Source organism: Trichosurus vulpecula, chromosome 2 (assembly GCF_011100635.1).
Source record: "Trichosurus vulpecula isolate mTriVul1 chromosome 2, mTriVul1.pri, whole genome shotgun sequence".
Lineage (NCBI taxonomy): Eukaryota > Metazoa > Chordata > Mammalia > Diprotodontia > Phalangeridae > Trichosurus > Trichosurus vulpecula.
In genome coordinates, this window is record NC_050574.1 from 118,055,901 (window position 1) to 118,071,807 (window position 15,907).

Consider the following 15,907-nt stretch of genomic DNA (forward strand, 5'->3'; position numbering starts at 1 on the left):
AGATCAGTGATTATTTGATCTTGTGAGAAAGGGGCAGATGCAAAAGATATTGTGGAGGCAGACATGTAAGGATTTGGCAGCAGATTGGACGTGAGGAATCAAGATTCCAGGCTGTAAGCCTGGGAAACTGGAAGGAATAGTGGTGTTCTCATTGGAAATTATGAATCTTGGGAAAAGGGTAGGTTTTGAGGCAAAGATAATGACTTCTGTTTTGGACGTGCTGAGTTTGAGGTAGCTCTGCTACAATGTTTTATGACTGGCAGTTGGAGCATGGAGAGCCCATGAGAGAGACTGAAGACTGGATAGGTAGATCTGGGAATCACCTGCTTAGAGATAACCATACCAATGGGAGCTGAATAGGTCACCAGGCACGAAAGTACGTATAGACAAAGTTTGGAGAGCACTCATAGTTAGGGGGCATGGTTAGGACGATACATATATTACAGACTAGATAACATAGAGATTAATAGCCATAATGTAACTGCTATTGTCCAGGTCATCAGAGAGGATGAAGTACCCTAAAAAATATCAAAGCCCTTCAGAAATTTACAGAAGATAAGAAAACAGTGCCAGGCACTGTAATAAGTACTGGAGATGTTGTTGTTCAGTCCTGTCTAACTCTTTGTGACCCCATTTGGAGTTTCCTTGGCAGAGATACTGGAGTGGTTTGCCATTTCTTTCTCCATCTCATTTTACAGATGAGGAAAGTAAGGCAAACAGGGTTGAGTGACTTGCCCAGGGTCACACAGCTAGTTAAGTGTGTGAGGCTGGATTTAAACTCACAAAGATGAGTCTTTCTGACTCCAGGCACAGCACTCTATCCATTGTACCACCTTGCTACCCCTATATTAACCATACATGCATCTGTTTGAGCTATATTTATATTCTAAATTTAATGACTGCATTTCCATATACAAAGTAGAACAGAAAGAGGATTATATGCGCAACCACAGAGCCTGTATATAGCTTACTCTTTTAATTAGCAGGCCAAATCAACAAGCGTTTATTAAGTGCCTACTATGTGCCTCTGTGCCAGGTGTTATGCTTAGAAGTATTGGGGATACAAACAAAGGCAAAAAAAAATCCAGTCCCTGCTTTCAAAGAGCTCAGTTCAGTGGGGGAGACAGTATGCAAACAACCATGTAGAAACTGGTTATATAGAGGATACGTTTGAAATAATCAACACAGGGAAGGTGCTAACATTAAAGAATATCAGGAAAGACTTCTTGTAGAAAGTGTATAATAAATTCAACATGTTACTTTCACGGCTGTCATGCTTGTCTATTTTCTTCTGAACTTCAGTTCTCATGTGCATTTAAAAAAATGCTTCAGGTACCCTATTTTCTTTTCTTCCTTTTTTGGCAACACATGCTAGTTCCCTCACCACATAAAGAAAAACAATCTTTTTAACCAATAAGTTTACTCAAACAAAAGACTCGCACATATTTTACATGTCACTCTCAATGTATTTCTCATTCTGTACCTTGAGTTCATCACCTCTGTCAGAAGGTGGTTAGCATGTTTCATCATTGGTTCTCTGGAGTTGTGCTGGTCATTGCATTGATCACAGTTCTTAAGTCTTTCAAAGTTATTTTACTTTGCAGTGTTGTTACTGTATAAACTTCTCTTGGTTCTCCTCAATTTTTTCTTTATCATTTTATACAAGTCTTCCCAGGATTTTGGCAACAATCTATTTAGTTATTTCTTCTGGCAAAATAATATTACATTCTTGTGCTATAATTTGTTCAACCATTCTTGTTTTTGGTGAGCACCCCCTTTGTTTCCTATAGCAGACAGTTCTTTGCTACAACAAAAAGCACTAAATATTTTTGCATATGATTCTTTTTCTTCAGAGAGTATGCACAATTGCTTAGCATAATGGCTAGATTAATAATTCACAGCTCTACATTAGTGTTTCTGTTTTTCCACAGCCCTCACAATTATAATTTCCTTGTCTCTAATATGAGAGGTAGGAGTTAGAACCTAAAAATTGTTTTAATATAGATTTCTTTAATGACGTGGGATATTTTTTCTGTTTATAGCATAGATTTCTTTGAGAACTGCCTTTTGACATTTAGCCCATTTATTTATATATTTGGGGAATGGCTGCCATTCTTTTGTATTTGAATCCGTTCTTTATTATCTTGGCTATTAATCCTCTGTCAGATACTTGCCAAGTTGGGTTGTTTTTTTTTTTAGTGAACCGTTTTCCCTCTGATTTTAACCTCTTTGATTGTGCAAAAAGTTTTAAATTTTGTGTAATCAAGATTGTCCCTTATTTTTTGTTATTGTTCTCTATCTCTTGTTTTGTCGTGGATTCTTACCTATCCATAGTTTTGAAAGGTATTATCTTCCTTGCTCCTCTGATTTGTTTATGATGTGAGCTTTTATATCTAGGTCATGTATCCATTTGGAGCATATTGTGGTATATGGTGTGAGATGTTGGTCTAAACCTAATTTCTGCCAGACTGCTTTCCAGTTTTCCCAGCAGTTTTAGTCAAATGGTGAGTCCTTACCCCCATGGTCGGGGTCTTTGGGTTTTTCAAACACTATATTACTATGTTCATTTGCTTCTATATGTTAATGTGCCTAATCTCTTTTACCAATTCACTTTTCAGTTTTTTTTAGCTATTACTGAATAGTTTTGTTGACTACTGGTTTATGGTACAGTTTGAGATCTGACTGCTAGGTCCCCTTCTGCCCTTTTTAATTATTTTCCTAGAGATTCTTGACTTTTTGTTCTTACATTTGAATTTTGTTATTATTTTTCTAGTTTTCAAGAAGTAATCATTTGATAGTTTTATTGATATGGACCTGAGTAAGAAAGCTAATTTAAGTAATATTGTCATTTTATTATGTTGACCTATACCCCTCCCCCAGCTGTGAGCAGTTACTCTCTCTTCATTTATTAAGCTCTCTTTAGTTCTGTAAAAATTATTTTATAGTTGTATTGATATAGTTCCTTTGGGTATCTTAGTAGGTGGACTCAAAAATATTTTATATATTTAGTTGTTATTTTGAATAGAATTTCTCTATCTTCCTGCCGAGTTTTGTTGATAATAAATAGAAAGGCTGATGATTTATGTGGATTTATTTTTTACCTTTTCAAATCGTAGTGATAATGGATATCCTTGCTTTACCTTTGGTCTTAGAGGAAGGACTTTTAATTTTCTTTCTATTACATAAAATTCTGGCTCTTGTTTTAGATAGATTTTATTTACCATATTAAGGAAAGATCCCATTATTCCTATGATTTTTAGTGTTTTTTTCCTTCAGAATTGGGTGTTATATTTTGTCAAAGGCCTTTTCTACATTTTTAACAATTTGCCATATAGTGTTATGTTTATCATTTTCTTAATATTAACTCAATCAACAATCTTTTATTAAAACAGCATTGCACTAGCCAGTGACCTAGCCACTGAGGATAAAAGTACAAAGAAAGAAACAATCCATACTCACCAAAGAGCTTACATTCTAATGATTGAGCCAACCTTGTGTTGAGGGAGAAATGAAACCCCAGGGATGTAGGAATCCCAAACCAAAAAGTTCCCAAGCTGCCTGGAATGAATTTTTGCGGACCCAAGCATTCTTTAAGTCAAGGAGGCAAAGATTTATTAGCTTCGCGAAATCAAGTGGGCAAGAGTTCTAGGGAACCTGCAGCTATACAGGGCTACAGGGAAAGTTTAAGTACAAGATTTAGGGATGAAACCTGTCAATTAGGTGTTTTGGGGTGGAATTAAGGAGTGGTTAAGGCGTGACCAGTTTTTAAAGGAACATGCACTTTTTGTATCTACTGTGCAGGTATCTATCTTACCCAGAGTTCACTGGGAAATAGCACAAGGAGGGGGTTACCTGTGGGTGTGGTTTTGACTCTGAAATGTCACTAAGTCACCAAAAGTTCATGGCTCACTGGGAATATCCAGGTGGATTTCATCACATGTCTTGTTAGACAAGATTGATGTAAGGGAGTATACATTTGACTATGTCTAGGATGTGTGTTAGACTCAGTTTATCATCCGGAAATCAATCTATAATTGGGCATCTCTGCTTACTGAGGAAGAAGTGGAGATAATTTTGGGGCATGCTGTCCTTTAGCTAGAAGGAGTGACTGCTAGGGTCAATGCTTTGAAGCTAGGAAGAGATGTGATTTTAGAACTGGAGTTCAGGCACAGGCACCCAGGCAGAGGCTAAGGGGAAATGTGGTGTTAGAATTAGGGTCCAAGCACAAGCACCCCATCACTTGTATTTTAGTGTGAATACTATTTGATCATAGTGTACAGTCTTTTCGATATGTTGCTGGAGACTCTTTTTTGTTGTTCAGTCATTTCAGTTTGTTCAACTCTTCATGCCCCCATTTGGGGTTTTCTTCACAAAGATACTGGAGTGGTTTGCTATTTCCTTTTCCACCTCATTTTTCAGATGAGGAACTGAGGCAAACAGGTTTAAGTGACTGGCCCAGGGTCACACAGCTAGTAAGTGTCTGAGACCAGATTTGAATTCAAGTCCTCCTGACTCCATGCCCAGGACTCTATCCACTGCACCACCTAGCTTCCCTCCTAATATTTTATTTAAAATTTTCACATCAGTATCCATTAAGGATATTGGTCTATATTTTTCCTTCTTTGATTTGTCTCTGATTTGGGTATTAAGTGCATGTTTGTATTGCAGAAAGAACTTGAGGACCTCCCTTCTCCAAAGGCGTGGAGTATGAGTATCTTCTTTCATTGCTCTTCTTTTGAGCCATGCTTGTTGGCTTTATAATTTTGCAACAGTTACAGTCATTTCTGCTATAATGTACATTTTGAAAGTGTAAATTTGTTCCAATGAGATTGATATATCAGGGAATATTTTTAACATAACTCAGATTTTGAGTTTTCCTCTGCATGAATTGTTCCATGAGGAAACTGCACCATTTCACAGTAACTTAAATTCTGCAACCCACTTTTGCAAGCAAACTTGAGGTCTTTGTCAAGGTAAAGTGCTAGTGTATTGTATATTTTCTAGGAGGAGGAAGGCTGGTTCACACTCTCCTTCTTTTCCCTCTTCTCCCTTTTCCCATGACTGAAGCCCCCTGAGGCTCAAGAATCATAGTCTACCCGAGTTGCTCCAAACTTTGTCAGCCCAGTCCATAGGAAGTGGGACCTGGGGTACCGGAGGAACAGAAGCTGGAGGTCACAGATGCTGCCACTATTTGTTGCAGTAATTATATATTGGCCATTTAACTTATACAGAGCTGTGCTACTATTTTTTTTATTAAGTTCTTATTTTTTTATATGTTATTTACCAAGTTTTTGAGCTTTCTGATCTTACTTTCATTTTTCCCATGGTTTCTGTTGCACAGTTTTGCTTAACATAGTGTTTTTTAGGAAGGCATATGTCAAATTATAGCAGAATTGTCTACACTTTTGACGTTTTTGTGTGAGGTTCTTTACATTTACATTGTTGTCACTATTTTGTTTTCTTTTGTCTCCTTCACTGTGCACCAGTTCATGTAGATCTTTCTTTGCTTCTGTATTTGTCATATTCATAATTTTTTATTTAACAATATTACATTCATGAACCACAATTTGTTTAGCCATTCTCCAGTTGATGAGCATCTTTTTGGTTTCCAGTTCTTTGCATTCACAAAAAATACTACTATAAATATTTTGGCATATATAGAGACTTTTGTCTTATCGATAGCCTCCTTAGCGTATAAAACTAGTAATGGAACCTATAGGTAAAAAGATAGGACATTTTATAGCCTCTTTATTTGTATAGTTCACAGGTTCATCAACAATGTGACAATATACCTATCTTCTCACAAAACCTTCAATGTTGACTATTCTCATATTTTGTCATCCTTGTCAAAGTACCGTTTTGGTTTGCATTGGTTGTTGTTAATAAGTTTGCATTTCTTTTGAGAACTATAAGTATCCTTAGACCACTTATCTAATGGAAAATTAGTTTTTAAAAAATGTTTATTATTTCTATATAGTGGGCATCAAACACTTATAAGAGAAATTTGGTACAAAGATTTTTTTTTCCCCATTTGACTACTTCTCTTATACTATGTGCATTAATTTTGTTTGTGCAGCTTTTTAGTTTCATAAAATCAAATTTAAATGTCTACTGACTTTATTATCTTTTGTAATTGTATCCCTTAGTTGTGGTTTTTTAGCTGTAAAAGATATTATCCATAACTGTGAGAAGTATATTAGCTGCTTCCCTTTTTAATATTTTTTTATAGTATGATCTATACATTTAGTCCCTAGTTAATGTTAATCCTTTCTTCAGTGTCCCTTTATTGAATATAATTTTTATTGCCTTGTTTTTACTAAAGGTTGATGTAATATTTCTGCTCTTCTGTATTCATGAGATTTATGTGCCTTAGTGCATAGTCAGTTTTTGTAAATGTGCCATGCACAGCTGAGGATATGTATACTTTTTGTTTCTATTCTTCAGTTACTTGAGAGCTATCAAAACTAACATTTCTAAAATTCTGTTTAGAAGTCTTTAACTTCTTTCTGTTTATTTTTTGTCTAGTATTGAGTGGGGGTGTACTGAGATCTCCTAGCTGTTATAATTTTATTTTTTGTTTCTTATAAATCTGGAATTTATTCCTGTTACTGTTCCTTAGAGTATTTAGAAGCTATCTTATTTGATACATGTATTAAGTATTGATATTAATTCATTGTCTGTGTTTCCTTAAACCAAGCATAACGTAGTTTTCCTTGGAATCTCTTCTCTTTTTTTTTTTTTTTGAGGGGGGAAGACAGGGCAATTGGGGTTAAGTGACTTGCCCAAGGTCCCACAGCTAGTGAGTGTGTCAAGTGTCTCAGGCGGGATTTGAACTCAGGTCCTACCAGGGCCTGTGCGCTACTCGCTGCGCCACCTAGCTGCCCCACTTGGAATCTCTTCTAATCAAATTAGTCTTTACTGTTAATGCCGTCTGAGAGATCATGATTCCTACCCCTGCTTTTTTTAGTTTACCTGGATTGTAAAATATTTGTTCCAGACCTCTAATTTAACTGTTTAAATCTTTTTATTTCTTAAAAACAATATTAAATCTTTTTATTTCTTATAAACCATATATTGTTAGATTCTGCTTTCTAAATCATTCTGTTCCCTCCTTTATTGGTAAGTTCATCCTATTGCCCTTTACAGTTATGATTATTAATTAGGCATTTCCTTCCATTATATTGTCTTATAGTTTGCTCTCTTCTTTTCTCCTATTCCCCACTCTTTGTGTAGAAGAAAAGAATATTGAAAAGGGAGATTTCACGGTACTAATTAACTGTATTTAATAACAACCTACTAAAATTCTGTTGCTCTTCTCCTCTTCTACTTTCCTAGTCCCTAATCACAGTTTCTTACTCTTGCTTTCTCTTCTTCATCTCATGAAGTCATTCCTCTCTAATCCAGTCTAATTTTCAGGGAGACTATGATGCTTGCTTTATTTTTCCAGGAATTCTAGTAATTTGTGGCTTTGTGTCTTGAATTTCTTCATAAATTTTTTGTCATTTTCTTCTGTCAACTCATTTTTCCAGCCTTACTTCTCCATTTAGGACTTTGTATCAGAGTTAGGTTCTGTGTACTTCTGTAAGAAATGGTGGAACTTTCTTTGGTCTGGGTCTCTATTGTCTAGGTAAAACCTAGATAGTTTTTATAAGACTGTGCTTCAGAAGTATCTTTAACTTTGCACTTCTAAGATGGGATACTCTTGATTTTGGGTACTCATTGCCCTCCAGATTTCAGTCCTACAAGTTCATGAGTCCTGGTTCTGAGTTGGACTTCCATTAAGTGTAGGCTTCAGGAATTCTTGGTTAGATTTCTGCCTTTGTTCTCATCTCCCTGATCTCCATACTAAATTTCAGTGGCTGGGCTTGTCTGGGTTCCAGTGCTCCCATGTCTGGAAGGCTTGCAGTCTCTGACTAGGCTTTTTTATCTGCATCTCTTCCTAGCACCCATAGATTTCTAGCTTTCTCTTTGTGTGGACCTTGTCTAACAAAATGCAGTTAGTATAGTTTCTCCGTAGATTTCTTGATCATTACTAGGTATGGTGCTATTTTTTTGTCATATCTGTTAAAAGTAGTTTTGAGAGTGCCAAGCTGTTCTGTTTCCAGTCATTCCACTATCTTGAGAAAGGTCCATGTGCATCTTTTATATTAATAGAGCAGCTAATGACTTATTTTTTAAAAGTTGATTTGATACTTCTAGTGATTGTTTTATATCAACATCATTTTCCATTATATCACTCTTCCATGCTTGGAGAGCCACCTCTTTTTACCAAGAAATTTAAAAAAAAAAAAAACAACAGAAAAGTAGTTTAGCAAAACTAACATATTAATCATATTTAACATTATGAGGCACTGTGCTATTACTGTAGTCTTCCATCCTTGGAAAAAGAAAGGGAGAGAGATGCATTCTCCTACCTTCTTCAGGGTCAAACGTATTCATTATTATAATGCAGTGTTTAGATTTTATCTTATTGTTGTTCTTGACATTTACATTATGATAGTCCTATATTGTTTTCTTGGTTCTGCTTACTTAATTTTGCATCTGTTCATATACCTTTTCCCATGCTGCCCTGTTTTCTTCATATTCATATTTTCTTATAGTGCAGTAATATTTTATCATGTTCATGTAACATAATTTTCAGCCCTTCCTCCATGTATATGTTTCCAGTTCCTTGCTACTTAAAAAGTGCTGTTATGAATATTTTACTGTTTATAATAGCTTTCTTTCTCTCTTTGACCCATTTGGGCTATGTTCCTTTCAGTGAGATCCTTGGCTCAGTGGGTATGGACATTTTAGTCAGTTGGCAAAATTTCAAATTGCTTTCTTGAATGACTTGGCCAATTCACAGCTTCAGTAGCAGCAGAATCTGTTATTTCATACCCACCATCACTCTCCAAAAACAGCCTATCTCATCTTTATGCATCATAATAGTAAAGATCACACTACAAAAAATTAGAAGAAAAGCAGATCAGATATCTTTCACATCTATTGGTAGAAAGCAGATTTCTTAACCAAACAAGGAATAGCAAGCACAAAACATTAAATAGGTAACTTTGATTTCATGAAATTGAAAAGATTTTGCATAAATAAAATCAACAGTTAGAATAAGAAGAGAAGCAATTGACTGGGAAAAAACATCTTTACCACAAATATCTCTAATAAGAGTCTGATATAAAATATATCTGAGAACTGATACAGATGTGTATACACACACACACAAACACACACACACACACACATACACACACAAATTAAATTGAGTGCAATCTAGCCCACTTAGCCTACTCTATCTACTGGCTGACTCTAGGCACTAGAACATGCTTCTGCTTTATATGGTACCCAGCCATCAACCCAGGCCATCTTACTATCTGTCAGCAAGCATTTATAAGTGCTTATTATGTGCCAGGCACTGTGCCAAGCACTGAATACAAATGTAAGCAAAAAGAAAACAGTCCCTACCCTCAAGGAGCTTACATTCTAATAAGGGAAGTCAACACATAAAAAGAACTTAAAAGATTGGGGGCAAAGGAAGATGGAAGGGTGAGTCTGAGGCGTGATGGAAGAGTCTGTATTGCAGCCTGGTGAGAAATGAATAAATGGCTGACCAATGGAGATTTTTGGGAAGAGCCAGCAGATCCAAGAGAGGGGCCTTGCAGGTGCAGGCCAAGAGTTCTTTTCTCAGGTGTGAATTCCAGGGCCGAAGTGATCTTCCAGGATAAAGAGTTTTATGGGACTTGATGCAGAAGTCTAGATAATAGCCTGGTGAGAAAAGAAGAGTCTTCTGCATCCCTGCTGTTATCTTCCCCTATTCTCCTCCCCCCAGCTTCCTTCTTCCCAGTACATAACTCCCTTCTCTGGTCACCTCTTCCCAATATATGTTCTCTTCCTATATTAGACTGTAAGCTTCTTGAAGGCAGGGGCTCTCTTTTTAAGTCTTTGTATCCCTAATGCTCTGTATCCCCAAAGTGCACTGCCTTTGTGGAAAGCACTTAATAAATGCTTTTCCATTCATTTACATTAAGGCTTGATTAGATGTAAATCTTGGAAGAGAGAGAAGGAATTCCAGCAAGTATGAACAAAGAGGAGTTCTCTAACAAGAATGATGTGGACAAATAGGGAGCTCATCAACCATTTTAGATTTTTAAAAGTCATTCTTCCAGCCTTTCTTCCCAGATTGGAACTTTGTATTAAGGCTAAGCTCTGTGGACTTCTGATAAAACTTACATGGCCTTGTATGGTCCTGGCTTGTTTTATCTTGTGTCCTGCTGCTTGTGTCAGCAGAAATCCCATGGCCCTGTTTTGCTCCTGGGGTCTGGCTCCAAGATTCCTTCTCCTGTGTTGAATGACTGTGCCAAGAGGCTGAGTCCTAGATGCCCTCTTTGAGAACAGAGCTACAACACCGCTTTTCTGGTCTATTCTTTTGATCTGGGTCCTCTGTCTTAGACCACCTGTTTTACAAAGTTTCTGCCCTAGTCACTTGCCTGTGGCTTGGAATTGTGATCTTTTGCTGGAAAGATAATCTGCCTTGATTTCTCCTTGGATTTCTAATCACCACTTACTCTGGCACTGCACTGCTTTCTCTTCTTCAGTCTTGACTGGTGTTCAAGACTCATGTACAGAAAATGGAAGCAAGGGTTCATAATGGAGGATAAATGCAAAATCATAGATATAAAATATGAAAATGTCATGGTTCTATAAGGAGTGTCAGGACTTTTGCGAATTGATATAGAGTGGCATAAGCAGAACCAAAATGTAAATGAAAACACCAACAAAAGGCAGTTGAACTGAGTTCCTGGTAAACTGATGACAGAACACACATTCTTCTTTTCATTAAAGCAATGTGAAATATTTTGGTATATACCAGGGGAGGGGAACCTGTGGCCTTAGTGCCACACATGGCCCTCTAGGTCCTTGGATGCAGCCTTTTGAATCCAAATTTCACAGAACAAATCCCCTGAATAAAAATATTTGTTCTGTAAAACTCTTGAGTCAGAAGGCCACACCCAAGGACTAGAAGGTGGCCTTGAGGCTTCAGGTTCCCCACACCTGTACATTATCAGAATAAAAGCAAAGTCAACAAAAAGATGTTTTTAAAAATCATGTTGAAGAAAAGGAGAATGATCAAAGATGGGAGATGGATTCTTTAGCTGCATAGTACAATGGTAACACATTAGGGAAAGAAGGCAAAGCTATTCAAGTCTTTGATTCAGTTTTCTCTGCAAAAAAGAATGATCTCCAGACTAGATAGGACAGAACAAAAATGCTAAATAGGGAGGTATACCCAGAAGAAGTAAGGAATTAGTAAGAGGACATCTAGCTTCCCTTGGAATTTAAGCTACCAGAATCCTTCCTACTGATAGCATTGATAGATTTGATCACTGAAGCCACCAGCCATGGGCTTTGAAATTTCATGAGAGTAGGAGAGATACATTAGGATTGGAGAATAAAAGCTAGAAGAGAGCTTGGAGACCATTTAGTCCTGGCCTTCATTTTATAGATGAATAACTTAGGCCCTGGGATAATTGACTTGCCTAAGGAACTATGGAACATATTTTTTTTCTGACTGTAAGTTCAGTGTTCTTTTCACTGTCTTAATGCAGCGTTGCCAGTTAAAAACAAACAGGAAGGGAATGGCCTCTTTAAGCCAGCGAGCTTGACTTAAATTCTTGGCAGAACACTAGAGTATATTATTAAAGGGATGGTTATAGTGAACATCTAGAAAAGGAAATGATGATTATAGAGAGCACCGAATCATTAATAATAGATCCAGCCATATTTCCTTTTTAGACAGCTACTAGACTAGCAGTTGAAGGAATGTGGTGAGCTAGGCACCTAGTGTAGCTAGGTGGACTAAAATAGTTATCGATAGCCCCAAGTCAACTGGGAAGGAGGCTTCTAGTGAAGTATATATGGATTTCCAGTTTGCTGTGTGTCAGTAACTTTGTCAAACATAAATGGTATACTTATCAAAATTGCAGAAGACAGTAATGATAGCTAGGCTAGAATTTTTATAGCACTTTAAAGTTTGCAAAGCACTTTTGCAATATTATCTCATTTGAGCCTGACAGCAACACTATGAGGTAGGTACTACTGTTATCTCCAATTTATAGGTGAGGAGACTAAAGCAGACAGAGGCTGTGACTTAACTAGGGTTACACAACCAATTAGTAACTGAGGCTATATTTAAATCTAGTTGTTCTTGACTCCAGATTCAGTTCACTATCCACTGGGCCACCTAGCCACCACAAAGCTAAGCGGAATACCCAACTTACTGATACTTGAGAGTACTTAAAAAAGATCTTGATGGGCTAGCTTAGAGCACTGCATTCAGTCAGCTAAAAAGCAGCTTAATAGCTATTATTTAAAATCTAAAATTCATTTGGTGATAAGAAACACATATCTGTTGATTTGAATGGATTACAAAACCTGCAGCACACTTTAGATTTGCCATAGGAAAATAACTCTTCAGGGAAAGAATAAGAATGTTTCAGGTGTTTGCCCATAAATGCAGTGTGGAGTTCTGACAAACCATAAATGTCCTCCAACAATATGATTGGCAAGACCTTTCTGTAACACAGCCTTGACTTCATTGCTTCTTGCTTGCTATCTATACTTTGTCTTCTCTTCTTCTCTAACCTTTACCATAAACCTGCATTCAGAAATATTTATAGTAAACCAAGGAATAAATCTTATGAAAGGAGATAGAAGGGTGGCTCAGTTTGGGCAAACTTTTGGTCTTCTGAAGGTGAAGAAAATTATTTTAAAAGATGAAATGCCTCAAGAACCAGAAGTGCTGATAATGGCAGCTCAAAAAAACAAAACAAAACAGAAAGTCTCCTCTATCAACAGTTACATTCATTGCATTTGGTTTTGTTTGTTTTTTAGCCTGCAACAATGTCCAAGAATGAGCGTTTTCTGAATCTTCTTGACTCCACAGTGGATACAAAGTGTAGAAAACAATTTTCTGTTGTACTATATATTGTCTTTAGTTTCTTTTATTTAGTTTTTTTGTCTGCCATTTGTCTGCTTTTCATACATTGGCAAGAAGATGTTAGATTTCTAAAGTATTTGTAACAAAAATTAAAAGCATTTAGAAGTAAATTACCATTAGAATCATAGGATCTAGAGTTGAAAATGACCTTAGAAATTTAGTACAATCCCTTCATTTTGCACATGAAGAAAATAAGAAACAGAAATTTTAAAGTGAATTTATATGACTTTGAATAGAGTTTTTACATTAAAAATCTCAAATATATCTATGGACATACCAATTTAGAATATATTTTGTTTTTAAACTTTACCAAATGACTTCATGCTCATAAAAAATAACTATTAAATCAAAATTCACTTTTTTACCCAAATCGCTTTTCCTCAAATCTAAAGACTTAAGAATTTCTGATAATTGTGTGTTTCCATTGAAAATAAGTCACATACACAGAAGAAAATAACAGTATTTTGGGAGCCTGACTTATTGTTTGATCTGTATAGAGAGCCTCAAGAATAGAAATACACTTCTTAGATTCTGATCAGTAAATCATTTCTAACTTAGAATCTTAGAAAGTTGACTGGGAAGCTGGAAGGCTGTGCTTATAGTCATGTAGCCAGTACAGTTCAGAGGCAAGACCGAAACCCCAGGACCTAAGCTAGGTCAAGTGCAGTGGGAATGGATTCTGCCTTTTAAGATGCCAGGTTCTCATAGGTGATCTTTTACTTTCTCTTACTAGGAACCAAACCTTCGTGTCTCTTTCCTCTCCCACTCCCCACCTTTTCAAGCTTCCTTTGGCATGTTTTCGTCTGGGCTTAGCATGTAAGCCACTTGTGGGCAGGGCCTGAATTTCTTATATTTGTATCATACGTTAAGAAAGGCATTAAGAAGGAAAACTTGATAGGACAATAATTGCTTGAATGTGGAGACAAGGGAGAAAAAAGAGTCAGTCCACCCTAAAGCTCCTACCTTGCATGACTAGGAGAATGATAATAGAAACAATAATACTACCCTAGGGTTTTATGATATTTTATGGTTTTCTTATTGCTTTTACAAATGTTCAGTTTTTTGATGCTTACTACAAAGGTTATCTTCTCCCATGATTCTCCAAAGTACAAATTCCTTCTATAATATCCTGACAAGTGGTTGTCTAGCCTCTTTTAAATGCTTCCAGTAATAGGAAACTCACTCTCTGATGAGACAGACTATAGAACTGTTTCCTTATTTAGCTTAGATCAGCCTTTCTTGAACTTTCTGGTGGAATGAGGCCCTGACTGGACTATATCTCTAGATTGGTATAGCTTATTCAAAATACATAGGATAGGTAAAGAGGTGACTCATTTTGTATCTCGTGTAATTTATAGGATTCAAATCATGGTATGTTTTGTTAAACTTTTCTCTACTTTTAAGAAAATTTTCCAAATGCTTTGTTTAATCTTAATTATATATGAAATAATTAACGTAAGCTAACCTTTTTTGTGTGTTTTCTTTCCTCTCTTTAAAGTACCAAAAGAATTGGTGGAGCTCCATTTGAAACTAATGAGGAAGATTGGTAAATCTGTAACAGCAGACAGATGGGAAAAATATTTGATCAAGGTAAATTTTTTTTAATCATCTATTAATGAGATATTGCCTTTCTCAATCTAAACTTTATAATTTTACTTTGCACAAAATAAAAATTTGAAAAACCAGTTTTGCTGGTGTCATATAAAATAATTATGCAGTGAGTAGATGGCAAAATTGTTGTGTGATGTCTGTAAGTGGATATTCCGTTTTTGCTAGACAGAGTTGATCTGTGCTCCTACAAAGTAGTAGAGACTATATAGTGACAACCTTGGATACCAGAAAATACCAAATCCATAGGTGATTTCTTGTAACTGAAAATATCTTGAAAGGTAAGTAATATCTTTGTCTTAGTCTTCATAAAAGTCAGCTACCAAATAGCCCTAGGTCATTCTTCAAGTCAACCATATTCCAGGGTGTATGTAGCTGGTTGCAACATCTGTACCTTCAGGGCACATTTAATGTTTTGTTCTGGTTTATATCCCCTTGGAAGGACCAGGATGTTATGTAGCTATTCAAACCCCTTAAGAGTATTTTTAACCTTTTTGCTACTTTTTCTTAATTGTTGACCTTCACCGACTTCGTATGAGCAGCTTTTTGGACCTTTGGAGTCACCAGACCTGTGAAAAGTGAAGCTTATAACTCCCAACTGCACAAGAGAGAAGGCATCAGTTCTTTCCCTGGAGGTGGATAGCATCTTTCACTTGAACTTAAAATTTTTAAGAGTAGGAATCTTAATTCTTTTGATGCCGATTTGCCCTGCGACCTTAGAGAATACTGTTACAGTATAGTATTCGAGATCATTAAGTCCTTTAAAAATTTTTTCTTTTCCTACTTATATAAAATATACTTGACACAAATTTTGAACTAGAAAACAAAGAAAAAAAAAAACTAGTGCCAGGCAAATCTTATCCAGTCTTATAAATAGGTAAATTATCTTACTGGTTTTGAAGAGTTTCTGAAATTTATTATAATCAGAAAGATTTAAAATGACAGATTAATTATGTCTTTTAGTACCTATGAAATTGCCATTCTGCCTGACATAGTAGCTGCTAACGATGAAGAACAGGGATGTTGAGATTTTAGGAACCTGACTTTAGGTGAACTTTTTAATATTAGTATTCTTTGAAAAATCTTGCTAAAGATTTGATTTTATAACTCACAAAACAATTATTATAAAACACTAGTGTGTTATAACTAAGAGCAAGACATACAGTCTTTCTTGAGAGAGATTCTTGCTTTCTTCATCTGGAAAATGAGAATAATATAAACGTGCTACCCACATCATTGGATATTGTGCAGAATGCACTGTGTAAGTGAAGAAGTGTTCAAATGTGAAGGTGATACTTTGTTCTCAGT

At 36.1% G+C, this 15,907-nt stretch overlaps 1 protein-coding gene across 1 annotated transcript in view; it reads left to right on the plus strand.

Moving 5' to 3' along the window:
• The window catches only part of RSF1 (remodeling and spacing factor 1), a 141,176-nt gene that overhangs the window by 34,748 nt on the left and 90,521 nt on the right, over positions 1 to 15,907 (plus strand). The window contains exon 2 of the mRNA XM_036747143.1: positions 14,490 to 14,581. Coding sequence (XP_036603038.1) covers positions 14,490 to 14,581 — 92 coding nt within the window. The remainder of the gene's footprint in view (positions 1 to 14,489; positions 14,582 to 15,907) is intronic.